Genomic DNA, 27,531 nt, shown 5'->3' on the forward strand with positions numbered 1-27,531 from the left:
TTGACGCGGGCGAGGAGGGGGGGCGTTGCGTCGGGCTGCAGCAGCATAGTTCATTGCTTGCAGCTGCGGCTGCGCTGCATAGGGGGTGCCCAGCGACTGCTGGATTTCCTCGCGGACCATGTCGGCGATCGAATCCACTTGAGGCTGCGCTGAAGGCAACAGCTTGCGCAGCTCCTCCCACACTATCGCTCTGACGGTTTCCCGTAGGTCGTCGGTGCCTAGCGAATGCGCATCGGTGTAGCCTGTCGGCAGGGTTGAGCGGTTGTACTGCTTCGTCCTAATCTCGAGGGATTTTTCAATTGTGGTAGCCTCCTTTAGGAATTCGGTAATAGTTTTCGGTGGGTTCCGCACCAATCCTGCGAAGAGGTCTTTTTTCACTCCCCGCATAAGGAAGCGCACCTTTTTTTCCTCAGGCATGGCAGTATCGGCCCGGCGGAAAAGTCGCGTCATCCCTTCCCTGTAGATAGTGACCGCCTCATTCGGCAGCTGTGCTCTTGTCTCCAGCAAAGCAGCGGCCTTTTCCTTGCGGACGATGCTCGCGAAGGTATTGAGGAACGTCGTCCGAAAGAGGTCCCAGGATTGAAGGCTCGATTCATGGTTTTCGAAACCCGTCTTCGCGGCGTCTTCTAAGTAGAAGTAGACGCGGCGCAGCTTCTCTTCAGTGTCCCAGTGGTTGAAGGCGGCGACTCGCTCGTACGTCTTCAGCCAGCTCTCCGGGTCTTCAAACGACGATCCACGGAAAGTTGGTGGCTCCCTTGGCTGTTGCATCACTACCGTTGTAGGCGGCAGGGGGTCTGTCATCGTCTCGGCGATCGATGTGACGGTCTTCGGCTGCCTGGCGTTTTCGGGAAGGAGCCCGTACTCTGGTTGTAGTCCCTTCTGCCGGCGGCTGGTTCGAAAATCCGGGTTGTCCTTAGAGTCGCCTTCTTCGCGGCTTGGGCTTGGGTCAGCGCTTCGCGGTGGCGTCCGGATCATGAAGCAGCACCTTCACCAGATGTCACGTGGTCGTGACGTCGACGAAGACAGCAGTCAGCACGTCCGAGATGAAACTGTTTATTTGGCCGAACTTGTGGCTGGGAAACTGAAACTCAAACTACAGCAATACACTGATAGCGTCGAACAGAGCGTCGACCGTCGATCAACTGACGAGCGGCCAAGTGCGTCGGCTTTTATACAGGCGCTATCGAACTTTCCAGCGATATCGCTGGTGGCGGCGTTATCTCTCGATAAAGCTGGAACATTCGCGTGCGGCGCGAAATCTTAACAAAAGGATCTACTACAATCGAGAAGGTTCTCGAACACTGCTTCGCGGACAGCCTCGAGCGTTCATAACCGTCCTTGCTGGTCAAACCCGAAAAACATAAAATAAAAGAAGAAGTGGGCGTGGCATTATTATGTGAACTCAAACTGCGCTTGGGACGAGACACCAGCACAGACGTACACAGGACGAACGCAGTCTGTAAGCGTTCTAAATGGCATGGCGTGTGTCACACAGCTATGGCCTGTGTGACACACACCATACATCTCTTTGCTATGCTCTACCCTCCCCTTCCCATTCTCTTCACGATGACATATACTCCTCGTCACCGTCACTTCCCTTTTCCGTCCCCTTGCTATACATGGCTATGCGTAACCTTGTTTTGCCTGCCTAACACCATACATGGCTACGCTATAGTTTACCCTCTCCCTTCCTTCCTTTTACTCTCCGCACCCTCACATCACACCTCACCCTCCTTTCTTTTTGCCGTCCCCTTGCTATACATGGCTATGCTTTACATTGTTTTGCCTGCCTAACACCTGCATGGCTATGCTATAGTTTACCCTCTCCCTTCCTTCCTTTTACTCTCCTCACCCCCACCGCACCTCACCCTCCTTTCTTTTTGCCGTGCCCTTGCTATACATGGCTATGCTGTACATTGTTTTGACTGCCTGCCTAAGGCCATATATTCTTGCCCTTCCTCATTCCATTTCTACCACCCTCACTTCACTTTCCTGTGGCGGCGACAGCACATGATGGCAGCATATTTCCTCTCTCCTTCTACCTCCATTCCCCCTTTGCCTTCTCAAGCTCACACCGCCTCTCCTCGGTCTGACTTCCCTTTCCCGCCCCATTGCTCTACATGGCTATGCCATACGTGGTTTTGCCTGGCTTACGCCAAGTGTCATGAGACAGCGACGACAGCATACGGCACCCGGGTCCCTAAAGGGCTCCGCACTTAAGAAAAGACACGTTGATCAGTGGTCAAGACACTCGCCTTTAGAGCGAGAAGGCCCGGTCTCAAACGCAAGCACCGGAGCGATAACTCTTCATTCGTTTACTTATTCATAGCGGCTCTCGTATTACGCGATGAACAGACACGCGGACGGACACTTTTCTCGTTGTGCCGGCATACTAATGCATACGCATTTGAAGATCTCAGCGCGTTCACATTCATCACAGAAAACAAGTGAAGGGTAGTATGCGGCAACAATAGCATTGTGTTGCTATGTTCAGATATGTCACCCTTCTTCACCAAAATATCCTGACATTCAGAGACGGCTCGGACCATCCTTCCACTTCCTTCATCCCACCTAACTAGTTATGAATGTTTTTTACGGCAACTTTTTCACCTCCACTTCTGTTGGTCTGCGTGCTCACCCAAGGTTTCCGCCACATTGCTTGAACGCGCGGTGAAGTCCTCTTTGATGGTAAGCTTGATGCAATTTCTGAGCAGGTTGTCCTATATTTTCCATCCACTATCTTAAATATTTATTACTGGATGGCCTTGGCTTGGATACGGCATCGCAAGTCGATCAATGTGTTAACTGAAGCACCACGCGATAGGGAAGGAAGGTGGAAGTACTATAAGCGTGTCAGTAAATGTTAGCAATAGTAGATATAGACAACGTAAAGCCTAAGTTACATCATTGCAATGCTGAGGTGACGTCTGAAATGTCAGCTAATTGGAAATTCTCCATGCTCCTACGTGAAGTGGTTGCAGGGTGACCGTATAGATGGCTTCTAAAGGGCAGTTTTGACAAACACAAGCCACGCTGAATTTGTTCTGAGTGAACAGTATACCTCTGTCACTCTACCCATCTTTCACGGCAGCTAGGTTGCTTTTCCATATGCGGTTTCTTAAGAGACTTGAAACAGCACCAAAGCGAACGATGCATGCCCTTGGCGGTTGTAACTATCATGTTAACTCCCACCATGACCTGTCCGAGGTTTTTCAGCGCACAGCAGGATCACAGGCGCAAGCCTACTTCGGAGGTCATATCGAAGAGCAACGCGTTTTAAGTCACGCGTTAGTCATGCATCACTCCTGGGAAGCAGTAATGAAGGTGACCCTTTGCTTCAGTTTCATTATGCAAAACAGGTATTCTAGCGAGCTTTTCGTGGCCCTTCTGGTTGAAAGTTTCTACGAAAGCTGCTTTATAACCACTCACTCTTTGTGTGACCTCATGTTTCGTAGCGGTTGAGCATACACCAGAAAAAAAGCTGAAGCGTATTGTTAAGTTAATGAAGCAGGATGTGAAGTCTCGTACACGGAGCCATTTGACAGGTACTTTCCATATGGTAGATCAAATCACTTGTCAAGCTAGATTTTTATTACTCACCACAGTATGGAAGTATGCGCGGTACACTCCTGGTGGATCGACGAAGATGGACGGGGGCAAAATCAGACATTTGGGGGATGAAGTGTCGACGCTGGGGAGGTGGGCGATTGACACAAACAGGTGGGGAAGATATTCCGTCCTGCATGTGGGAATGAGAAGGCAACGATCTTACACGCATATTTAGCACATTCACTACACCAAAGAGGCGGAGACACGAGTTGTGGGCACGGAATGCGCTCCGAAATTTCGTTTACGTATCTTGAAAGACACCTTCATAGCTACGTATCATGTATCGGTGCCCAATGAGACTATTTCCAAAAGAAGGGGGTGCGTAACGCTTTTCTGCTCGAAATTTGGTGCACGCTTACCATACGACGTTCGTTTCTGTGTTATACCAACACAATGTTTGCGGTAAGGCTGCTCTCATTATTCACTCATGTATGCATGCCGCATTTGCTATAGTTATGCTTGGTTTTCGTGGTACTATAACCCCATAATATGCATTTCGGAATCTTTAGCAATGTCGATCGGCATATTTTGCAGTTATATCGTAAGGACATATAAGTACTTCACTGTCACCTCTAAATGATCATCATCATCACTTGTGGGGATGTGTCTTCGGTACATGGTGCATTATGCGTTGCTGAGGTGCTCTCGTGCATCTGGGTGTGCTGCAATAGCAGTCATGGCCCTGTAGTGAAGTGCTCGCCTCGGCTGTGGAAGCTTGCTCGTTATATTCCCGCGGCCACCGCTCGCCCACCGGTTCACCACAGTTGCACAAACGAACGGCAGGCCAGGTAGTTAGCTTTATTTAACGCGTTGCCTTTGTGAAAAGAGCCTGCGCGCCGAAGACCGCCGAGATAGTCGAACCGCTAGCTTGACATATGACCGCTTCAGCTGGCATTACCCAACGCTAAGTGTTATCAATCTGTTGAATAAGTGCAGGATATGACGACGACGGTGCTGTGAAATAGCTTTATACATGTAACGTGAATAAGCTGCGCAAATTACCGCAACCACCAACCTTTAAGAAATATCTAATACTCACAGTACGTTGGGATGCGACTTTCACTAATTCACGAAAGCTACATTTCCATGTGCAAATAGAAGCTGTGCGTGCGCGTTTAGCGGTATTGCGTACGACTGGCAGATAACAGGTAGTGTCGCCACAGTAGCTTACCGAGCGCCAGTAACGTCGTGTGATGGCAACAGCGGGAGTCGAGACTTTCCTAGGACATGTGCCGCGCTTGCTTGCTGGCTGCGGCAGCTTCCTCCTGCTCCGTCCTCGACTGCGGCTACTGTTTCTGCTATTACTGACGGCTGCACCAGGATTCTAACCTGGTTTGAGCACCTGGCCATCACCACTGACTACGCCCGCCGCCTGCCGTCGTGGCTTCTGCCCAGGTAATGTCCAGCGGACGTGTCCTCCGAATGCGGTACAGGCCCATGTCCGGCCCACCATGAGTGGCGGGAGACGGACATGAGCATTGTATGGAGTGGGGTTCGGCGGATCTCGTTACGGTAGCTGGCTCCCGCCGTACACTTTAAGCCGAAAATGGAAAAAGTGAGAGTAACTGCGGATTTTAGTCCTAAAGACCAACTGTTGCTCCCCAGAAAGACCAATTGGAACAAGATGGCTGACATGTCTGAAGTTGGGGGAGTAATCGTTTACTGTTCACATTGAAAGGGAGCAACAGGAGGACGAACGGCAACAGTTGCTCTCGGCGCGCAACCGTTGCTCTCCTGCAGGACGCAACCTGGAAAGGTCGATGCATGGGCCACATTTTCTTGCGGGATGGCGTAAGGAAACTACTTTTTGTAAACTGAACAGACATACGCACGCTAATAGGGACTTTCAGCTTGTACGTATACTTTTTAACGTTACCGTGTTACCGGAATGCACGTTTTAGAAAAGTTTTAGCTCCGCATACGTAAACACACACCTTTGCGCTTGCGCAAAACCACGAAATGGTGATAACTGCTTTTAAATTATATCTAATTTAGATACGACTGTATCGCCGCTGCGGCAAAATTATGAGAGGTTTTTAGCGTGTACAGTATTTCCTAAAGTCCCTAGATTTTCTCTTCTCCTTTCTTAAGTACCGACAACCATTGAAGCGCGGCCAACTAATCTCATTGGCTAACGTTCGTTTTCGGTAGCCATGTTCTTCCTAACCTTTTTCAAGCACCTGGTGAAACGCGTCCCCCGCTCACAAATTACGTGTGGTTGGCGGGGTGAGAAAGGCGCGTCACGCTAGCATATTGTCCGCTGAAAGGTGCGTGGCTAATGTACTTAGACGTACGTGGCTTTGTAAATCTTCCAAGTTAAGAAGAAAGTGGCGGCGGACGCCGGCTGCGCGTGAGAGAGGGCCGGAAAAGGAGGCAGTTGTCGGTACTGAGGTAAAAGAAAAAAATCTAGGAACTTTAGTATCCCGGTATACGCTAAGAGGCGTGGAATACTGGGTTCGATGGTGTCGACATCCTGTGACGCTTCGTGCAGCCATAGTAATAGAACCGTTTGTTTTCGGCTAGTGTTTTCGAGGAAAAAAATCATTAAAAAATTGGGGGACCCTTAAGCTTCGCCTTTAAGAGTTGAACGCGATAGCGAAATCCGGCCCCTAGTGTCCACTTCAACCACAAAGTGCATACTTATTAATGTGTGTTGTTACACACACGCACGCAGACACGCATACGCGCGCGCACCTTATGTATCTATAGTAACAGTACATGTTTTCGATCCAAGCACTTCCCTGGTGGTATATCTCACAATGCCTCACAGATGGCAGCACATTATCTAATGTTTGCTGTTTGCTTGATCAACGCGTCCTCCAGAAAGTAGGCGTTGGCTTGATATGTTTTGCGCCAGATGGACATAGGTTGTCCATTTTTGGAGCTGTTTGAAAGTTAGTGTGTGTTTTTAGCGGCGATGGCTGCACTGTCGCGGCTTTTTTCGAAGCATGGCATCGCGCGAAAAACGTAGTTTGATGGCCTCGCCAATGCTCCTACAAATCGCCGAATGGGCTCAATTTCGTCGTGACACCTGTCGAACAAAAAGCGTTAAGGAGACTCCTACCATTACATGGCATTTATGTAGTGTTTTTTCCCGAAGCAGCTGCAAGTAACATCGTGGCTTTGTGGTAGGACACCTGCTTGCCACGCAAACGGCCCGGGTTCGATCCTCAATGCGACCGAATAGTTTTATTGTCTATTTTATTTCCATTTTTCTCGATTATTCGGTCACGGACGATTTTTCGCTCGGAAGCGACGTAGCGACGCCGACGGCGATGGCGGCATTTCTGCGAAACGAGCTCTCCAACGCTATCGCGTTAAATGGTAACTCATTCGTAATTACGCCGCCGCAAGGCATTTACGCCAAAAGTAGAATGCACAATGTTTCTGCAATAACAATTTCGTGCTTGCCTGGTTCCTATTGTTCCCGCTAGATGGCGTCACCTATCCAGCCTGTCAGCTTCTTTAGGTCAAGGCTTCTCACATTTACGGCTTCGATATTCTATTTCTAGGTCACTCTAGTTTGAAGTTTATTCAATATTTAGTATATATACAGAATATAAACGTTTTAGAAGAGAAAAAGGGCCCATAGTGCCCTTTTTCTGCAACGATGCAACAAAGCCACGATGTTACTTGCAGAACCGTTTGTTTTCGGCTAGTGTTTTCGAGGAAAAAAATCATTAAAAAATTGGCGGACCCTTAAGCTTCGCCTTTAAGAGTTGAACGCGATAGCGAAATCCGGCCCCTAGTGTCCACTTCAACCACTGTAGGGGGACCTGATTATTATGGTAGAAAAAAATAACACTACTTAACAGCAGAAATGAAAACGGTAGAATATACATAGTACGAAGTATTCATAGTACAAAACGGCGATGCGAACAGGAATATAATGTAAAACATAAAATGATAAGGAACTGTAACATAATAAAAAGCAAACAATTATAACGACAGAATTGAAGGTGTGTTTGAAGAGCATTCAATAAATGGTGCTATTGATTAAATACGAATTTGCGAAGCTGATGTTTGAATGACGAAACGGAAAAAGCACACTTAATATTATACAACAAAGAATTCCAAAGCTTGATTGGAACAAAAGCTAGTCTTTGAGAACCATAGTTCGTACCTCAGGAAGCAAAAAGTTGTTATTGGAGGAAAAAGGGGTAATGTTCGAATTAGAAAGGTTTTGGATGAGAATAAGTTTTAGAAATCTGTGGTCCTTAACTACTCGATAAGCAAACATGTATACATTAAATTTGTTCATGTTGTCAATATTAAGTAGATTCAGTTCATGGTACAAATTAGTAACATTGGAGCGTCGGCTGCTCTAGGTGAGAATGCGAATGGCTTGATTTTGTGCATGTTGGAGTGAAGAGAGATGACAGTTATATGTTTCACCCCATGAAGCAATGCAATAGTTAAGATGACTGCGAATGAATGCATAATATAAAGTTATCAAAGTAGTCAAATCAAAATAACATCCAGCTTTTAGTAATACCATAATGCCATAAGATGCTTTCCGCTGCAGTTTTTGAATATGTAAGTTGAATTTTAACCGGGAATCGAGTTTAATTCCAAGGAAAGAACAATGATCCGATAGGTGGATGGGATACGATTCGATAAAAAGCGGTGGAACTTGGGCGTTATTTATTGACCTGGAATTAAAAATTAAAAACTTAGTTTTCGGGGTTTAATAAAAAGCCTATTTTTAGTACACCATGTACTAACGTTAAGAAGCTCAACATTAAGGATTGTTATTAGGTTGCTTATTGAATTATTTGGAAATAGGAGGGTCGTGTCGTCAGCATATAAAATGCCTTCAGTTGACGTGGTTAGACATTGTGGGATATCGTTAATGTAGAGTACAAATAATAGTGGGCCCAGAAATGAGCCTTGTGGAACATCAACGTTAACTATAGTTTTAGTGGAATGGATGCCAGAGATATATACTAATTGCTCTCTGTCAGATAAGTAACTGCGAAAAAGATGGCGAGAGTTGCCGCAATGCCATAAGATGAAAGTTTGGGGAACAAAATGTCATGATTTAGTGTATCAAACGCTTTAGTAAAATCTAAGAAAACAGAACCAATGAAGTTACCCCTGTCAATTTCTAGTTTACATTTTTCTGTAAAAGAAATGAGGGCTAAATTAGTCGAATATTTTTGTCTAAAGCCAAAATGATTCGGATGAAATAGGTGAAAGTTAGTGAGGTAGCTGGACAGTCGAACTTGTAATAGCTTTTCAATTACCTTGCTAAAAAAGGGAAGAATTGATATAGGTCTGTAGTTGGATATTAAGCATCTGTCATCTTTTTTAAATACTGGGATTACCTTACTTATTTAGAGCTTACGGGAAAATATGCAAGACTCGAAAATCACTTCAGCAACCATTTTCACATGGTAAGCAGATATGTTGTCAATACCTGCGCTGGAGAACTTTATGCTAATAATGGTACTTCTTACCTCCTCAGGTGTGGTAGGAAAAAGAAAAAAATGAGTGACCACAATGATCAAGTTCGTCATGCACACTGGGTGAAACTGGTATAGGAGAAGAGTAATCGTCACTGAATGTATTGGCAATGTCTAGTGGATTTGACATCACCGAACCTTCATGGGTGAAGCTGGCTATAGGTGGATTAGTGGTTTTATTAAGAATTGATCAGGTGCCATTGTTTTTTTGTGTCTGATGCAGTATGATTGATTTCATATTCATAATAGCATCTTTGCATATTTCAATACAGCATTCAATGTGTTACAATATTGCTTGTAACGATCAAGTAGGCGCAAATTAGATTATTGTCTTTGTGTTTTTTTATATAAGTTGTCTTTTTTTAGTAGGTTATTAAGTAACCCTTTCGTCAACCATGCATTCTTAGGCGAGGCATAACGTTTATGGCATTCAACACTTGTTGTCGATGACGGTATGCAGTTGAATTTATGGAGATGAATGTGGTATATGCTGTCTCAGGATTGTTCAATGAAGTGACACAAGACCAATCAGAATTCGATACCGCTTCAACAATTTTTTTGCGGTCAAACTTATTGGTAGCGAAACTCACGTTATTAATGCGAGGACTATTCTCAAAGCGAAGTGCAACTGGGAAATGATCCGTTTATTACTCTCTATAAGGAATGCGGAGGGAGGATGAAGGTTCGAAAAAGCGTGATCAATAAGTGTTCCCAAGCCATTATTAGTGCAGTCGGTGGGAAGGGAAATCAAAGATTCAAGACCCTGGAAACACCTAACACACCCTGGAACACACCCTGGAAACACCTAACAAACTGTGCTACACACGTAAAAGAAGCATCAAGTAAATTAATGTTATTGTCACCCATGATGACGACGGATTTGTTTTTCTTTGAAAGAGTGTCAAAAATAGGGTCAAGCGCTTCACAAAAAGAAGGAATTCGTGTATGCGGGGATCGATAAATGATACCAAAGACTACATTGTTGTTATAAGCACCTAATACGGAATGATCTACTTCTATCCACACCGACTCACAATCGGAAGTACTTAAGTGCAGATCAAGCCTACGGTTGTATCGAATGTCGGAACGAATAAACATGGCTGAACCAGCATGTAGTGATGAAGTGAGATTGCAATAATCGGAACTGTAAGACGGAAAGCCGTAGAGATTTTTATCTAAGTCGCTCAGCCATGTTTCAGAAACACATATAATTGAAAAAGAATGAAGATAGGAGGACAATAAAGTTTGGTGATCATGAACATTTTTGCGAAGACTACGCGAGTTGAAGTGAATCGCTGAATGATGATTGTTCGAAAAGCAGGATTCAATTTCACTTATGGAAATATACGACATCAGGTCAGGGGGACAGTAAAAGACAAACGAGAAAGCCTAATTAGGTTTAAGCGAAAATTGCCAAGTCGGATTCACACCTGATACGAAAAACCCTGCTATCTGTTGACTGTGTCGCCTTGATGACGCAGTCATCGGTCCACAAGAAAAGCCCCTTTTGTCTTTTTTGAAGTGCAAAGCTTTGCTGAATAATTGCTTGTTTTTAGGAGTGAGGTGGTCGTTCATGAAAACAGGCTTGCCTTGTGCTTTGCTCAAACCAAGATCGCTAGTGTTCAGGCGTGACTTTCGGGCTTTGCTTATGAAGTCAGTTTTCAAGGCTCGAGAGTGAAAATGCACTAGCAGGTGCTTTGTATCGGACGCAGACGGAACACGATGTACAACTTCCAACATCAGTGGCAGAAATCGGGCAATCTATTTGTGAGGCGATAGTTTGAAGATTAGTCGTGCAGTTTTCACCCTGAGTAAACGGAATGCCTTTGATTTCCAAGTTGTTTTTTTCGCGAGTATTATTTCAAGTCCCGAATTCGCCTTTCCAAAGATTCATTACGAGCAATGAGGGATTTGTTCATTGCCGTTAGTTCTCTTTTTCAGATCTGAGAGATTCAACAGTCTTGTTTAGAAAATCAAGACTGATACTAGCATCGGTAATCCGGCTGAAAAAAGGTGATCGCAATTGGCGCTCGCACTTCCGGCTTATTTTTACTCGGCGGCTGGAGCCTCCGCAAAGCGTATATTGCGATTAGCCGCGAGCGAAGGTGGATTTGCGAGATAGCGTCGTAAACGTAATGCCAATCCGCGGCGAGTAGTTAACGTTCCGTAAAGGCCCGCGCATGCGCAGATTCTTTCCGCTATCTGGTAACACGGTAACGTAATGAAGTATACGTACAAGCTAAAAGCCCCTAATAAAAGGCATCGTGGTACTAGAACGCCAGCACCTGAAGCTGATGTCGTCGCAAGTCAAATCGCGTGTTTGCGTATAACATTTGGCATAAATATATAGCCCGGGAATGTGGCAATAAAACGCGAAGCTTCGCGAGACTCCGTGTATACATCACGACAAACAAGCGGTTCAGAGAAGTACACAGTTGATAGACATTGCATTTGCGGTTTTAGGCTGAACGGCTGTATCTGGTACAAAGCAGCAAAAGCCACGTCTGCAGGGTTGCAGCAGGGATCACGCAACGCATATTTATATCGCGATGCGCAGCGAGCTAACGCCGCTGCCTCCCCCACCCCCTCATCTCTACTACTGATTTTGGCGGCAGGGCAGCTATCGCAATCGCGTCCGGTAGTTTGATTTTGTGTTTAAGCTCAGAGCAAATGGACATTATCAGCTCGGGCGGTGTTGTCCTTTCAAAGGGGAGGCGACTCTCTGTAAAAAAACTAATAATAATAATAAAGAAGAAAACGCTTCTCCGGGCAAAAAAGAAGACAAATTACTGACCCTTTAGCTAGCGCAAAATATTGCACTGGCAAAGCCTATGTTTTCGCGAGAGACTCATTACCTTGACGTTTTCAGATGTTTGCATTGTTACTTTCTGTTCTCTTTCGAACATCACCACTGGTTCTGCACGCCTATGCTCATTGCACAAACGCGTCAGAACGCGCAACGACCCATCGGTGCCTACAGAACCCCGTTTCCTTTCAGACGGCTCCGTAGTGTGGTGTGGCGTAGTGGTTAAGTGGTCGCAAGTTCGACTCCTGTCTGTTTGTTGAAAATTTTCTGAAATTTATTTTTGATTGGGATGTCTGAATATCGTTTGTACATCTAAACACACATCTGTGTAAACCTCAAGATGCTGGATAAGTCAATGAAAACGTGATTTTTTTGCCCAAAAAGAAACTGAGGAGTAACGGGAAGGAGCATCCGTTGCTCCCTTGAAGAGCATCAGGAAGGAGCAACTGGCGGGAGTAACGGTTGGTCCTCAAGAAGCAACTTAGGGGGACTAACGGTTCATCCCCGAAGGAGCAACTGAAAGGAGAGCAACGGTTCGTCCCCTTGACGTTGCTCCTTTTAAGAGAGCAATGGGAGTGGAATGCACTTTGTCTCTTAAAGGAGGAACCCCTATACCCCCGTTGCTCTCTTTTGGCCTAGAGTGTACGTCCGCATAGCCGATGTTTCCCAGCGAGGAGATGCGTTATTTCAAGAAGGAACGTAGCTTTGTTTACGTGATTAAGTGAAAAGAGAAATAACTTCAAAAGTCTTCGGCTTTTATAGCCTCCGTTGCACGGAGGGTATGCGCCCTCCATGCAACGTGGATCGGTCAGCTTTTTTCATCTCTGCCTCAGCCGCGTTCGTCGCCCTCGCTCGCGCGCTTTTACCCAAGGGTAAAACTTATGAGGCGCGCGGGAGATTTTGTCGATTTGGACTTTATGCGGAACATGACTGCGATGCCGACGGCAAAAACCTGCTCAGAATGTCCATATAATTGCTATCGCAATAAAAGCCAAATCAGTAATCTGCTAAATTATTTCAGTTATCTTAAAAAGGCCTACTGCTATGTAACTTGAATTCTTGTGCAATCGCATTCTTTTTGTTTTTTTCATATCTTTATGAAGTGAATCTAGTTTGCAGAATCTTATTTTTTCAATTATTTCATGTGTTTCTTACATGGGCTAATAGGTCGCATAGTATTTAAAGAGGTAGTATAGTTCATACCTGGCGATACTTTCTCCAAAGGCTGCTTCAGTGTCACGTCTATCCTGGGCCAATTTAAATATGTACTCGTCCCCCCAAGTTGCTACAAATCCATTTTTCAAGCTCCTGAGATGACATAAAAAACTGCGCTAACTGCTCCAAATCAGGGTTCTTCTGTTCCAAAATCGAAATTTTGCTGCACCAAAAACTGCTCCCAAGTCAATTTCAGACGTCTCACCCCTGCGTCAATAAATACTTTCCAAAAGAAGGGGTATGCGGTGGACTGATCCCCTGAGAAGCTCCCATCCCCTCGCTAGGCTCATGTGTTGAGGCAATGAGTATTTTGCCTGAAGTTCCTGAAACGGCGTCAGGGTGTCCCTCTGGAACACCTCCGAAATGCATGAAAAGCAGCATATAAAGAAGCCAAGGAAGCCGTTGGGGACGTTCATTGTACTGTTTTAAGTGTGCTCTAGTAATTGTGATACAGATGTGAAGAAAGGAAAGTAGAAAAAGACAACTTCCGCCGGCAGGGACCGAAACATGCGACCTTCGAATCACGTATAGTCGTGACCCAGCTGCCAATGGTACAGCGGCAACAGCTTCATTGGAAACATTGGACTAATTTTTGAAGTGGGACACGCCCATTTCTTTGATTTACGATGTCACACGCAGTGACCAAAGTGCTTTAACTTAACGTTGTGAGAAAATGTGAGGGATGCGTCGTTTATGGTAAGATATCGCAGAGGCACAGAGTTCTGAGTTACTAGCAGGAGGTACACGTGTGAGCAAACGTATGCGGACCTCGCGATCGCGTGGCAGAATGCATCGACGCACTATCTGGCGACGTGGCGCGTGCTTTCGAGAGCACCACTGGAGCGTCGGTGCGCATGCGCGTCCCGTCATATCAGGTGAGCTCTCATATCACCTTGTCTGACATGTTATGGCGCTCGTAGACGAAACATCAACTGGGTGTCGCTTTCTTTGCTCCATCGCATCTGTACTATTGTTTTACGTACCGGCTGCGGCGGGGCCGGCTCCAGCGCCTAGCGCGCATCGCGATTTTACACAGGTTAATTTATTTAGCCTAACTAAGTATACCTAGCATTGTATAAACTGATGAAGCCAAGCATAATTAATTAAGTTTGGCGTCACCAGAAAACTCCGTCCAGCTTGCCTTTGCCACATTAAGCCAAGTTAAGCTCAGAAGAACCTAGCTAAGTCAAGGTATATATAGACAAACCTAAGTAAGCCTAGTTAAGCACAGTATCACCTAATAAAGCCACGCATAAGTACGTTTAATTGTGCTAATTCTAATTAAGCCTAGCCCAGCTTGCCGTTGCCTTCTTAAGCTAAGATAAGCGTAGACGAGCTCAGTTGAGTCAATGTGAGTGTAGCGAAATATAATTAAGCAAAGTTTAGCGTGGTATCCAGAGTTGCCAGATGCTAACGAGCTAACAAGAAAACAGTCACCACCAAAGAAGCCCAAAAAAGCGGCACGACTTTCACTAAGAAGCCTCAAAGAAGCAGAATTTTCCGATTCTTGAGAATATTTTTTGGTATAATCAAAAGATGTCCCTCAAAGACGAAGGGGAGTTGAAAAAATCGCTTTAATTATTTTGTACGGCGAAAATATGCGCTACTATGAACAAAAGCACATATTTACTTTTCAACAGTGTCTCCAGGGTGGTCTTCATTCGGCTGAATGCACGTTTTTCAGAGTACGGTTAGTGTTACTTGTTGATTCCCCCAACGTTTGTTTGACTTCAACACTGAACTACTCAAAGTCATCGACAAACGCGCTATTGGTGAACGTGATTATTACTAAAATAGCTATATTTGCTGGAAAAACGCAAATAAGCCAAAAAAACGCGACAAGCGACTCAGGGGTGGAAGTGCTGCGCCATTTGCTCCACGCTGCGCCAATCGGCTTCTGCTGCGCCAATCTGCTCCAAAACGCATTATTGCGCCGAAACTGCTCCTAGGCGGCCTTTGGTGCCTTCATGTGCCGCTGTCGTCCTCGGCGTGGCGCGCCCGAGCGAGCTCATATCAACCTGGCGCGCTCTCCGTGACATTCGTGACGGCACGAAAAAGCTAGCGAACGCTAAAGGGCAGTAGAGAGCTAGATACTGGAAAGTAGCTGCTCAGTCACTTTTCCTTTGTCACACCGGCGGTGACGGAATTTTGTGAAGATTTCAGTTCTTTCGTCTTCTAATTTGTACATTTCAGCTGGTGTTTCGTTAATATGAACATTAAAAAAAAAATTCTCGGATGTGTAGTCAGGTTTAGCTGCGCAGTGCATTGCTTATTTTCCGCTGGGTTCTCACGTCGGCTGTGGGGCTTTAAGAACGGAAGCATTAGCTTTTTAAAGTTATTTTTGTCGAGTCTTATTGTGTTTAGAAGAAAGCTAACCTTTATTAGCTTCAATCTTGTCTTTCTTCAGTTGTTGTTTATGTCAGCTGCGGAACATGAACGTTTTTCATTCGTGTGAGGTCTACCGTAAAATTCAGAGCAAGCGTCCCCCCCCCCCCCCCCGCCGCCACCAACAATCCAAAATACTGGCAAAGTGGAGGGAAGTCGGGGGGGGGGGGGATTCCCGGAACGGCACGTACATTCAAGATGGCGGCGGCAAATTTTGCTCCGGAAAAAAAAAAAAAAAGATGCATGCGGACTTCCTCACAAGTCTTCCCGCTTTCCTTCGTGGCACGACGCACAACGGCCGTCAAGCACAACAAACGCAATGGCAACGCGATCATACCGCGGGAAGCATGACATGGAAGCACCTCTGATGATGTCTGATGATGTGCCAACGCAGGAGATCTAAGCAACAAACGTCAGTCTCGAAGGCCTTACATTAGCTGACTACGTCGTCATAGTTACGAACTTGGATTACAGATCTCGAAGGCCATGCTTTTGCTCACGGGACCCTGAAAATCGTCATGGGTATCTTGCGCTAAGTGCGGGGTGCGATCGTTATTCGGGAGAACAAAGAATCAAATTTTTACAAAAATTTTCACCCGCAGGCGCTTAGAGATTGGGTTGCTAAGCAGGATTAGATGGGATTTAAGGAGGTTACCGTTGCATTGACACGTACATAATCGGGGTGCGAAGAAGGGCGGCGAGGGGGAGGGGGGGGGGGCTGCGCTCTCCCGGAACGGTGTGAAAATGTGAAATTAGTGAAATTTGAAACGGCGCTTGCTCGAAATTTTACGGTAGTCAAGTGTAGCTATCCAAAGCATCGCTTATCTCTTGTTTTATCGTAGTTACTGCTGCGCAAGCTGTCATCCTTTAATCATGGAAACATATTAATTTGTGACAAGTATGGTCGGTTCATCAATATTCAATGTTTAGAAAAACCGTTTGAATTTTTTGTGTTTACCAGATATAGAAATTTCAATTAACAATGATGTTTTACCCTAGAAATCTGCTCCAAAACTAACTTGCATTGCTCCAAAACACACCTTTTGGTGCTCCAAAGCTGCTACAAAACTCCCCTTTTACCGCTCCGAAGCTGCTCCAAAACAGCATTATCACTGCTCCCTGAGCTGCTCCAAAAGACCGAAGCCCGTTTCCACCCCTGGCGACTAGAAAACTGCAAGCGACTCGGCGGAATAAGAAGCCCAAATCCGCGTATTATAAGCGGAACTGGCAACTCTGGTGGTATCCCTAATTAAACCGGGCATAAGTAATCTAAATAAGCAAAGAAGCTAAGCTCAGGAAAGTACTATATACTCCTGACCAAGTCGATCCTTTTAAGCTCAATTAAGTATAATTTGTGCGAATTAGGAGTAATCCTAATAAGGATCAATTAAGTAGTGCGAGATCAACCCAAATCCACCCGAGATACTTGAGTTTCGTGCGGCATAATTATGTTAATAAAGCCTATTTAAACTAATTAGGGCGAAGCCAAGGCTGTTATAGACAAATCAGATTAAGCATAGTTGAGGTTGGTATTGCCTATTTAATCCGGCTAACTCAATTTAATTAAGCCATACCTAATTCTAATTAATCTAACCAATTCAAGTCGAATTCCCAATGAAGCCGCCACGGTGGTCTAATAGTTATGGTATTTGACTGCACACCCGAAGGTCGCGGGATGGAATCCTGGCCGCATTCTCGATGGAGATGAAAATTCTTGAGGCCCGTGTACTTAGATTAGGTGCACGTTAAAGAGTCCCAGGTGGTCAAAATTTCCGGAGCCCTCCACTCCGGCCTCTCTCATTCAAATCGTCGTCTTGGGACGTTGAACCATTGCAATTATTATCGAATTCCCAATGAAGCTAGCGAAGCCACGTTCACGAAGATACTAATTGCTGCTAACAAATCGAGCCTAAACCAGCTCAGTGAAGTCTTATGAGTCCTTAATAATACTTATTTATTATTACAATAATTATTAAAGCTTAATTAATCACGGTTTCCCTAGGTTAAACGATGATAGCTTTGTTTGGTTAAGCTAATTAACCGGCGTAAAAAAGCGGCGCGCGCAGGCGCTCGAGCCAGCTCCGCTGCAGCCGCTACGTAAAACGACGGCACAGATGCGATGGAGCAAAAAAAGCGACACCTAGTTGGCGTTTTGTCTGCGAGCGCCATAACCACGTCAGACAAAGGGACATGAGAGGCCACCTGATATGACGGGACGTGCACGCGCACCGCTCCTTCAGCGGTGCTCTCGACAGCAGGCGCCACGTCGGCAGATATCGCGTCGATGTAGTCTTCCACGCGATCCTGTGGTCCGTATACTTTTGCTCACACCTGTACGTGAAAGTGATCTATGCGCTTCGTGGATGCAGTGACCATGCATTTGCCTCTACAGTAGGAGGCTTGATATTCGACTCGTTCTGAAGCCCACTGTCGCGAGGCGAATACTGCGATGACGAATATGATCTAGCATCATTGGACACTCTGTGTAGCACATTATTAAAATATAGCACTGTAGTGTAGACGTGACCCCATAACGCTTTTGTGCATGTTACTAAGCCGTTTTTTCTCAGAACCGCATGCCGCACGTCTCCTTTTCGTAGCTCGGTTGTCTCAGACACGCATTTTTGTTTTTTGTTTTTTGTAGGGGAATAAATGTATGTTTTTGTCGTGCGACGTAAAGCAAAGAAATTTACTCTTTTTCAGAGATAATGTATTTTAGTCTCTAGCCCCACACCCCCTTCATTTGCAGAAAGAAAGCATCTGCTTTTCTGTGGGCTTAATAGAAAGCACTTTGCATCAGCCGTTTGAATTGGGCAAAAGCTGGATGGAATACGATACGCAGCGTAGAATAGTGAACAGCGTGAGACATTTGATTCTACATTACCTGTCAGCAACGTAAAAAAATTTAATTACTCGTGAATGTCTCAGCTAGGGGACCAAGCGCAGCTTGACTTCGATACGAGAGCAAGCGAGCTTTGGTTCACAGCACCACTCACCGGTATTGACAACTCAATTAGAATGTTGATAGCGAATGAAGTCAGGTAAGGAACAGCAGCAATATGCGCAGTTCGGTTTGGGTGTCCAAATAATAACAATCTCCAGTGAAGGGTGAGCTCGTCTCGACAGAGGTTACTGCTGCCTGTTAGTACTTGAGATCGACTTACATCATCAGGTCTGGAAGGTAGACCAATTCGTCGGCATTGTCAGGCGCCACACCGAGTGCCATCATTGGACTCCGAATCGTAGTTGCTTTCGGTGCAAGGTAGCCATAGATCGACTGCATGAAATGTACAATATTACACAATGTTTTAATTGGAAGAGCGGTTACATCGATAGAGTCGCTTCCGCGCAACAACAGACAAGAAACCTCTTTAATGAGATACCATGGTCCTTGCATCAAAACAAGATATTTACAGCGCAGTTAAATTTAAGCTTCATGTTACTTAACTTATACATGCGAACTTAAGAGCGTAATGTGCGCGATAGATAGTACGATTTCGCAGAAAAATATGACAGTTCCTAAGATAGAAGCACGAGATAAAGAATAGCAGACAAGATAGAAGCATGGGATAAAGAATAGTGGACATCTCTGCAATGGTTACAACTACGCCAATATATTTTTTTTGAAGTCGTATTAAAGGTCACACACATATCAGCTTTGTCCGCGTGATGTTAAGGGTGGTGATTCCTGAGAAGGAATCATGAAGTTTAATTTATTGAGAATTTCAACGAACAAACCAAATAAATAACAACCCTTTTCGTGATCCGGGCGAGGTGCTCAGATAAGTTTATTAACGTCGCTCCTCAGCTGCTAACACAGTAAGCCCATTAATGGCTTCCAGGTGGCCAACGATCCCGGTTAGAAACAGTGCTGTACTACGTGACGTTTGTAACAGACAGCCACTGGAGCATGCGCCAGCGCTGCTGTTTTTGTCACCAAGAGATCGCACGTTTCGTATGTTCCGTCATCACGATGCTGCTGTAATAAGAGGTACGCGTTGAAAATAAAGGTCAGTGTTCACGGTGAGAGTGGGTGCTTCAGCCCTCTGCTCGCTCGCTGCGAGTTTGCTGTTACAGTGACCATGAGTACGAAAGCTTTATCGCTGTTGCTACCAGAAACATCGCCTGCTGAGGTTTTCTCGACCGCGTGCAAGTTGAGAATGCCTGGAGTCGGCAAGCATGAGCCGTTGGACGTTGGGATAACCTGCTGGATTGAATATCAAGAGCGGGTGAAACAATTTTTCATACCCAACGACGTAGCAGATTACAAAAAGCGAGCAGTTCTCACCCGTTTGAGGCCGGCCGCGTACTCATAGCTGCTGAACCTGCTGTCGCCGTCAAAGCCGTCAAACGCAAGACTGTCAACCATTCTTGACGTACTGAAAAAGCATTTTTCACCGAGACCACCCGTAGTATCGGCGACGTTCAGTTCAAGAATACTTTATGCTGGTGAGGCAGATGGGTATTTCTTCGCATGCCTGAAGAAACATGCTGACTACTGTGATTTTAGCACGTTCCGAGACAGAAAGCTTCGTGACGAATTGTGGCAGGCATTAACGACGAGACAATGCAGCGACTACTGTGAGAGTTACCGGATTTGACACTGGATACCGCAAAGAAAACAGTTATTGCGATTGAAACGGCGAACAAATATTCTCGAGCGCTGTCAACTGCTGTGCCGCCGAATATCAGGTGATGCAGTGAAGCAAAAGCGTAAACCGGTTTCGTGTTTCCGCTGCGTAGGCGAGCATCTGGCGACACAGTGGGGGCATACAAGTATGGTCTGTCACAAGTGTCGAAGCAGGGGACACCTGGAGCGAGTATGCAAGGCAGTTACTAGCGCAAGCGGTTAGCAACTTTCTCCAGGAAGCGTCAATCAGTCCGTACCCTAAACGACGTCGGAAACCGTTCCGAGACATCGAAACGGAAGTCTACGAAATGTGCGAACTGCAAGCACCTGCTCACGACGGCCAGCCGTACCAGGTTCAGGTGTCTGTGAACGGAATTTCACTCATTGTGGGACTGGACACGGGAGCAAGTGTTTCTTTTATGTCGATTCACATAATGAGTGAAATCTCACTCACAGACACCTCAAACCGGGTGCAGCTTATCATCGTGAGCATGTGCTTGCAGTTGCCACGTCAGGCTGTCACATTGGTTAACGAGTTCGTCGCCGAGTATTCGAGTATTTTCGACGACACCTCAGGAACCTTCCATGGTGTGTCTGTGAAGATAACAATCCTAACAAACGCGAAGCGAAACTTGTTCAAAGCGCGTCCTGTTTCGTTCGAAATGCTCTAGCGCATGAACGAGGAATCGGTGCGCATGGAACCTGTGGGAGCGTTGTGCCAAATCAAAACCTCTGAATGGGATGCGCCTGTCGTACCTATCATGAAGCGTAATGGCCAGACTCGAATCCGCGCAATTTCAAGGTCACCCTGAATCCCGCAACAGTGCCTGAGAAATACCCCACACCACGCGTTGAAGACCTGTTCACTCGCCTTAGTGGCGGAGAGAAGTTCAGGAAGTTGGATTTGAAGGATGTGTGTTTGCAAGTTAATTGGATGAGTCATCCTGCAAGTTGGTGACTATCAACACACCAAAACGATTGCATCAATAACACGCGTTTGCCTTTTCGCGTGACGTCTGCAACATTCATTTTTCAGTGGGAAATGCAAAACCTAATACAAGGGCTAAGACACATTTTGGTGTATTTCGACGACGTTGTTTAACTGGACACGACGACCAAGACCACTTAGCGAACCTGGGCCGAGTCCTAAGCCGACTGCAGCAAAGTAGGCTTCAACTGGAGATGTATCAGTGCACTTCCTTGGAACGACTAATTGAATACATGTTCGCGCTGTCACCGCTGCGGGTTTTCAACCAAATCCTGGACAGACAAGCCGTTCTGAACGCCCCTAGGCCCGGAGATGTCAAAGCATTACAAAGTTACCTAGGTCTAAGCTTCTACCGCAGGTTTCTTCCCGGGCTATCTAGTGTGTTGCATCCCTTGAATGAACTGCTTGGAGCCAAGGTACCTTGGAAGTGGCGTGCAGGCCATGAACGTGATTTCGAAAAAAGAAAACAGCTGCTGGTTTAAGCAGCAGCGCTGGCACATTATGACCACAAGAAAGCCATGGTGCTCGCCTGGGATGCGTCACCGTGTGGTGTTGGCGTCGTCCTGGCCCATCGCGATGACTCGGGCGCAGAACGACTGATCGCATTTGCATCGCGAGGTCTCGCGCCAGCCGAGTGAAACTAGTCTGCCTTAAAAAAAGAGGTTCTTGCGCTTCTTTTTGGCGTAACCAAGTTTCGACAATATCTCTGGGGACGCGAGTTCGAGGCTATTACTAACCATAAGCCGTTACTGGCCTTGCTCGCTCTGGACAAGCGGGCGCCGGATATGTGTTTACCACGTGTCATGCGTTGGGCGCTGATACTCGAAGCTTATGACTCATGTAGCGGCCGGGAGCAGGCATTGCCAAAACCGATAATTTGAGCCGGCTACCGCTACCTGTGTACAATCAACCTGTCAAAAGGCCAGCGGAGGTTTTCCTGCTGAAGGCAGGTTATATCCTCGCCTCTGGGGCTGCTGCCGACTCTAGTCGTGAAGGCTACTTCCAAGGAAACAACATTAGCGAAGCTAACAGATGCCTTATAATCTGGAGCTGAGCTATACCACCTGAAGTTGATGACCTATGCACATCGCTAGCTTCAGATGAACGTGCAAGAAGACTGTATATTACTTGGGTCACGAACGATCGTCCTAAAGGAATTGCAGCCAGAAGTGCTGCGACGCATCCATGACGGGCGCCCTGGAATCACCAAGATGAAGGCTATCGTCAGGCGTCATGTTTGGTGGCCGTCTTTGGACCAGGGCATGCCGCTGCAGTTCATAAGAGCATGTTTTTCAAGAACAGAGGGTTGCGCGGCCAGTAGCGATGACGCCATGGCCCAGGCCTGTAGCCAGGAACTTTTTTTCGGGGGGGGGGGGCTACTTGCTGAAAATTCTGACTTTTTGAGACCTATTTTTATTTTTTGCAAGAACACCTACTTCACCGAAATGTCGGGGGGGGGGGGGGCTAGTGCCCCTCCCCCCTTGGCTACGGGCCTGCCATGGCCTTTTTCAGACAGACCGTGGTGTCGCCTTCACACTGACCTCACCGGGCCTTTGAAAAACGCTGCTTGCTCATCGTCATTGCTGCTTTTTCAAAGTAAGTAGAGGGTGTGCCTATGTCTACACGATCGTCAGAGGCAACTATTTCTTGCCTTAGGGTTATGTTTGCTACTCACAGATTGCCGGGCGTAGTTGTACCCGACAACGGACCAGTGTTCGTGAGCGAGGCGTTCATGAACTTCTTGCACCGGAATGGCATCAAGCAAACACTGACACACATGTACCATCCAACGTCAAACAGGGATGCACACCGGACAGTTCAATGCATCAAGCCGAAGCTAAAAAAGTCTACTGAAGGCAGCTTTACATGTCAACTAGCTCGCATAATTCTCAATTGTAGGGTGCACACCAGCGGAGCTGATCAAGGGCCGTAAGTTAAATGCTTTAGCGTTGTGGCATCTGGACATGAGATCTAATGTCTTGCTGAAGATTGTCCGTGATGGTGGTGCTCGAACGACCCCGCACGCAAGACCCGGAGATCCAGTCTGCGCACGGGACTTCCGTTCAGGACCAACCTGGATGCCAGCAAGCGTGGCTGACAGCGCCACCAATAACGTCGCTGATGCATTCTTGTCAGACGGTAGATGTTGGCGGCTCCATTTATAGCACCTACGGCCGGACTTCGCCACAGCTATTGCACCTCCAGGATCACCGCCGGCGCGACAGATGTCTTCACCATCTCCGGGGTCACCGGCTCTGCAACAAGCTTCGTCACCCACCGAGTGTGTGTCACATGCGGCTGTGCAGTCGGCTGTGCGACCAGCTTTGCTACAAACCAGGTGCGAGTCAGAGCAAGCGGCTCCCGTTGCTGGGCCATGTCTTGATACACACAGCCAAAGTGAAGCACAAGATCACGCACTCCGATTCTGTCCACTACTCATAGCAGTAGAGCAACGCTGTGAAGAGGCCCGACGACAAGAAGGCCAGTTGTGCGGTTCTGACCACAAGGGCTGTTGGACTACTGTTCTTTTTTCGGTGGGGAGGAGTGTAACATATAGCCACTGGAACACGCGCCCACACTGATGCTTCTATTACTAATGTATCACTTAGAGATCACACGTCTGACATGTTATGTCATCACGATGCTGCTATAAAAAGAGGCGCACGTTGGGAATAAAGATCAGTGTCTTTCAGGATGAGAGTGGGTGCTGCTTCCTCTGGCCGCTCGCTGCGAGTTCGCTAGTGCAACTTCGTTCCAAGGAACGACATTGCTGGAACTACTTCCTTTTGGGAGGAACGGAGGAAAGTCACCGTTCCGTTAACGATCGGCGGAACTGTGACGGTAACTCGTTACGTTTACGAAGGAAAGTCAGAGGGAACGGCGTTCCTTCTGTGTACGCTTCACGGCGTTGAACATTATCACGCACGTGCGCAGTACATCATGCGGAGCAGGACGGATGAGCGACCGCGAGAACTTAAGAAACTTGACTATGCTGCGTCCTATTTTTCAATGCAAGGTGCCCGCCGGGGACGCAGGGAAGTGCGCGGCGCCGAGAGCGAACGCGTGCAGGAGCGATAGCTGATTTTAACAGCAAAGCTGTTTAGGCTCAGTGTAATCCGGTGTCGTAGACAGAAAACACGGCGGGTATGTGCCAAGCAGCTCCTAACATGGCATAGCCAGCCCTGCGTAGTATGTATAGCACAGCAAGCGGGTGCGAAAGAGTAGTGAGGGTGAGAAAGAAGGTAAAGGCGAGGGGAGAGGGTAGAATATGGTGTGGTCTTGTATAGTATGCATATTAATTTTCAGACCTATTCTTCTACTTTCCGTATCCAGTTCAGTAATCATGAGCTGTAATTCGTCTCCCGCGTTACTCATCAATGCAATGTCATCAGCGAATCGCAGGTTACTGAGATACTCTCCATTAACTCTTATCCCTAATTCTTCCCAATCTAGGGCCCTGAAAACCTCCTGTAAACACGCGGTGAATAGCATTGGAGAGATCGTGTCTCCCTGTCGTTAATATGCATAAAATTAATATGCATAAAATTAATATGCATAAAACTAAAGTAATGTGGAACAATCTTGGCAGAGAACAGCGCTTCGCGATAGGTGGCGAGACGCTGGAAGTTGTAAAGGAGTACGTCTACTTAGGACAGGTAGTAACCGCGGAGCCAAACCATGAGAGTGAAATAACTAGAAGAATAAGGATGGGATGGGGCTCATTTGGCAAGCATTATCAAATCATGAATAGTAGTCTACCACTGTCTCTCAAGAGGAAGGTATATAACAGCTGCATCTTACCGGTACTTACCTACGGAGCAGAAACCTGGAGACTTACAAAGAGGGTTCAACTTAAACTGAGGACGACGCAGCGAGCGATGGAAAGGAAAATGATAGGTGTAACCTTAAGAGACAGGAAGAGAGCAGAGTGGGTCAGGGAACAAACGGGGGTTAAGGATATCGTAGTTGAAATTAAGAAGAAGAAATGGATGTGGGCCGGCCACGTAGCACGTCGGCAGGATAACCGGTGGTCATTAAGGATAACTGACTGGATTCCAAGAGAGGGCAAACGCGTGAGGGGAAGACAGAAAATTAGGTGGGTAGATGAGATTAAGAAGTTTGCAGGTATAACGTGGCAACAGAAAGCACAGGACCGGGTTGATTGGCGGAACATGGGAGAGGCCTTTGCCCTGCAGTGGGCGTAGACAGGCTGATGATGATGATGATGATGATGATGATGATGTATAGTATAGTTCATGGGCCAGAAATCATGAGGACGTGACTAAAGTTCATCAAACCATACAGACAGTGAGCATACGCCAAGCTGCTCCTAACACAGCATAACCGCATAGTATAGTATAGCAAGTAGGTGGGAAAGAAAAGTGACGGTCAGGAAAAGTTATGTGAAGGTGAGGAGGAGGGAAGAGCGTGGCATAAACTTGTATAGCATGGTTTAGCAAGGCGAAGGAAATGGGAAGTGGGGGTAAGGAGGAAAGGAGTAGGAAAGAGGGAGCACGAGAGGGTGAACCATAGCACAGCTATGTACAGTGGGGATGTAAGGAAACGCCAACATGGGGCATCTACATTATGCGCAGTTTCACATAAAAATTTTGGGGACCCTTAAGCTTCCCTTTTAAGAGTTGAACGCGATAGCAAAATACGGCCCCTAGTGCGCACTTGTCACTAAGTTCATACTTATTAATGTGTGCTGTTACACACACACGCACAGAGACGCACACACGCGCGCGCGCGACGTGCACAGGTTTTCGATATAAAGCACTTCCCTGTGCTTGAACGGCGGAACCATATAGGCTCTGCCTATATGGTTCCGCCGATGGCAGCACATTATCTAATGTCCGCTATTTGCTTTATATGTTTTCTGCTAGATGGACATAGCTGTCCAATTTTGGAACTGTTTGTAAGTTTGTGTGTGTGTGTGTGTGTTTAGCGGCGATGGGTGCACTCTCCCGGCTTTTTCGAAGCATGGCGTCGCGCAAAAAATGTAGTTCCATGGCCTCGCCAATGCGCCTACAAATCGCCGAATGTGCTCATTTTCGTCGTGACACCCGCCGAACAAAATAAAGAAGAATCCATGAAGGCTGTGCTTAGTTTGCAAAGCACACGGCAAGAAGTTTGAGAGCCGATGGGAGTGCGAAAGATGTGAAGCTGGTCTTCACATGCCTGTGTACTTCAAAGTTTTTCACAAACGAAAATCGCACTGAAACAGTTGATGCAGTTAAGCGTCGCCTTGGGCGATTGTGCGCTTCTGCCATGCAACATTCAATGCGTTAAGGAGACTCCTTCTACTACATGGCATGTATGTAGTGTTATTAACGCGGTACCGTTAGAGAGCTCGTGTCGCAGAAATTCCGCTGTCGGCGTCGGCACCGTTGGTTGTGAGCGAAAAATCATCCGTGAGCGAAAAATCGAGAAAGTAGCAAATAAAATAAACGATAACATCTTCGGTCCCAATGAGGATCGAACCCAGGCCGTTCGCGTGGCAAGCAGGTGTCTTACCACAAAGCCACGATGTTGCTTGCAGCTGCTTCGGACAAAAACACTACATAAATGCCATGTAATAGAAGGAGTCTCCTTAACGCATTTTGTTCGGCAGGTGTCACGACGAAGACGAGCCCATACGGTAGGCGCATTCGCGAGGCCATCAAACTACGTCGAAAAACGCCGGGATAGTGCAGCCATCGCCGCTAAATACACACACGAACTTTCAAACAGCTCTAAAAATGGACAACTATGTCCACCTAGAGATAAACATATCAAGCCAACGCAGGAAACGCTAGATAATGTGCTGCCATCTGTGAGGCATTGTGAGAAATATGTCTCGACTTTTCATGGCATCCGAGAGGGCCGGCGCGCGGCGCATATCTTGGAGGCCATGCGACTCTTGCTTTAGATCGAAAGCCTGTAACATTCGCGCGCGTGCGTGCGTGTGTGAGTGTAACAATACACATTAATAAGTATGCACTTAGTGGTTGAAGTGCGCACTAGGGGCCGGATTTCGCTATCGCGTTCAACTCTTAAAGGCGAAGCTTAAGGGTCCCCCAATTTTTTTCCGAAGCAGTTGCAAGCAGACATGTGCGCCGTTCCCAAAACCGCCGGCGGCGGCGGGTCGGTGTCTCCCCCTCTGTCGGCGGCGCGTGAACGTCCCGGGGTTATTCGGATCGTCGGCGGCGCGGCGCGCGGGGGGAGAGGAGTAGGTTTGAGAGTTCGTGGGGAGAGATATTTGTCCCTCGAATTTTGGAGAAAAAAATGCGTTTGAACGAAAAAGCGAAGCTGCAAATGCGATAGAAATATGTCGTAACCTTGTGCGAACTATGGCTAGTAGCTAACTTTTTGATCCGATCTCTGGTAACGCTACCAAACGCTGGCGTGTTGGAATACGGCCGCTCGCGGGAGAGAAGCGGTTTTCGTTAAG

General features: G+C 46.7%; 1 protein-coding gene across 1 annotated transcript in view; it reads right to left on the reverse strand.

Moving 5' to 3' along the window:
• LOC119381422 (uncharacterized) overlaps positions 1 to 18,756 on the reverse strand; it is a 45,918-nt gene extending 27,162 nt beyond the window's left edge. The window contains exons 1-2 of the mRNA XM_037649250.2: positions 18,645 to 18,756; positions 3,601 to 3,739 (exon numbers count right to left, since the gene is read on the reverse strand). Of these exons, the coding sequence (XP_037505178.1) occupies positions 3,601 to 3,739; positions 18,645 to 18,709 (204 nt within the window). The 5' untranslated portion in view covers positions 18,710 to 18,756. The remainder of the gene's footprint in view (positions 1 to 3,600; positions 3,740 to 18,644) is intronic.
• Between the last annotated feature and the right edge of the window lie 8,775 nt (positions 18,757 to 27,531).

The sequence above is a fragment of the Rhipicephalus sanguineus genome, chromosome 2, assembly GCF_013339695.2.
Source record: "Rhipicephalus sanguineus isolate Rsan-2018 chromosome 2, BIME_Rsan_1.4, whole genome shotgun sequence".
In the NCBI taxonomy this organism is placed as follows: Eukaryota; Metazoa; Arthropoda; class Arachnida; order Ixodida; family Ixodidae; genus Rhipicephalus; species Rhipicephalus sanguineus.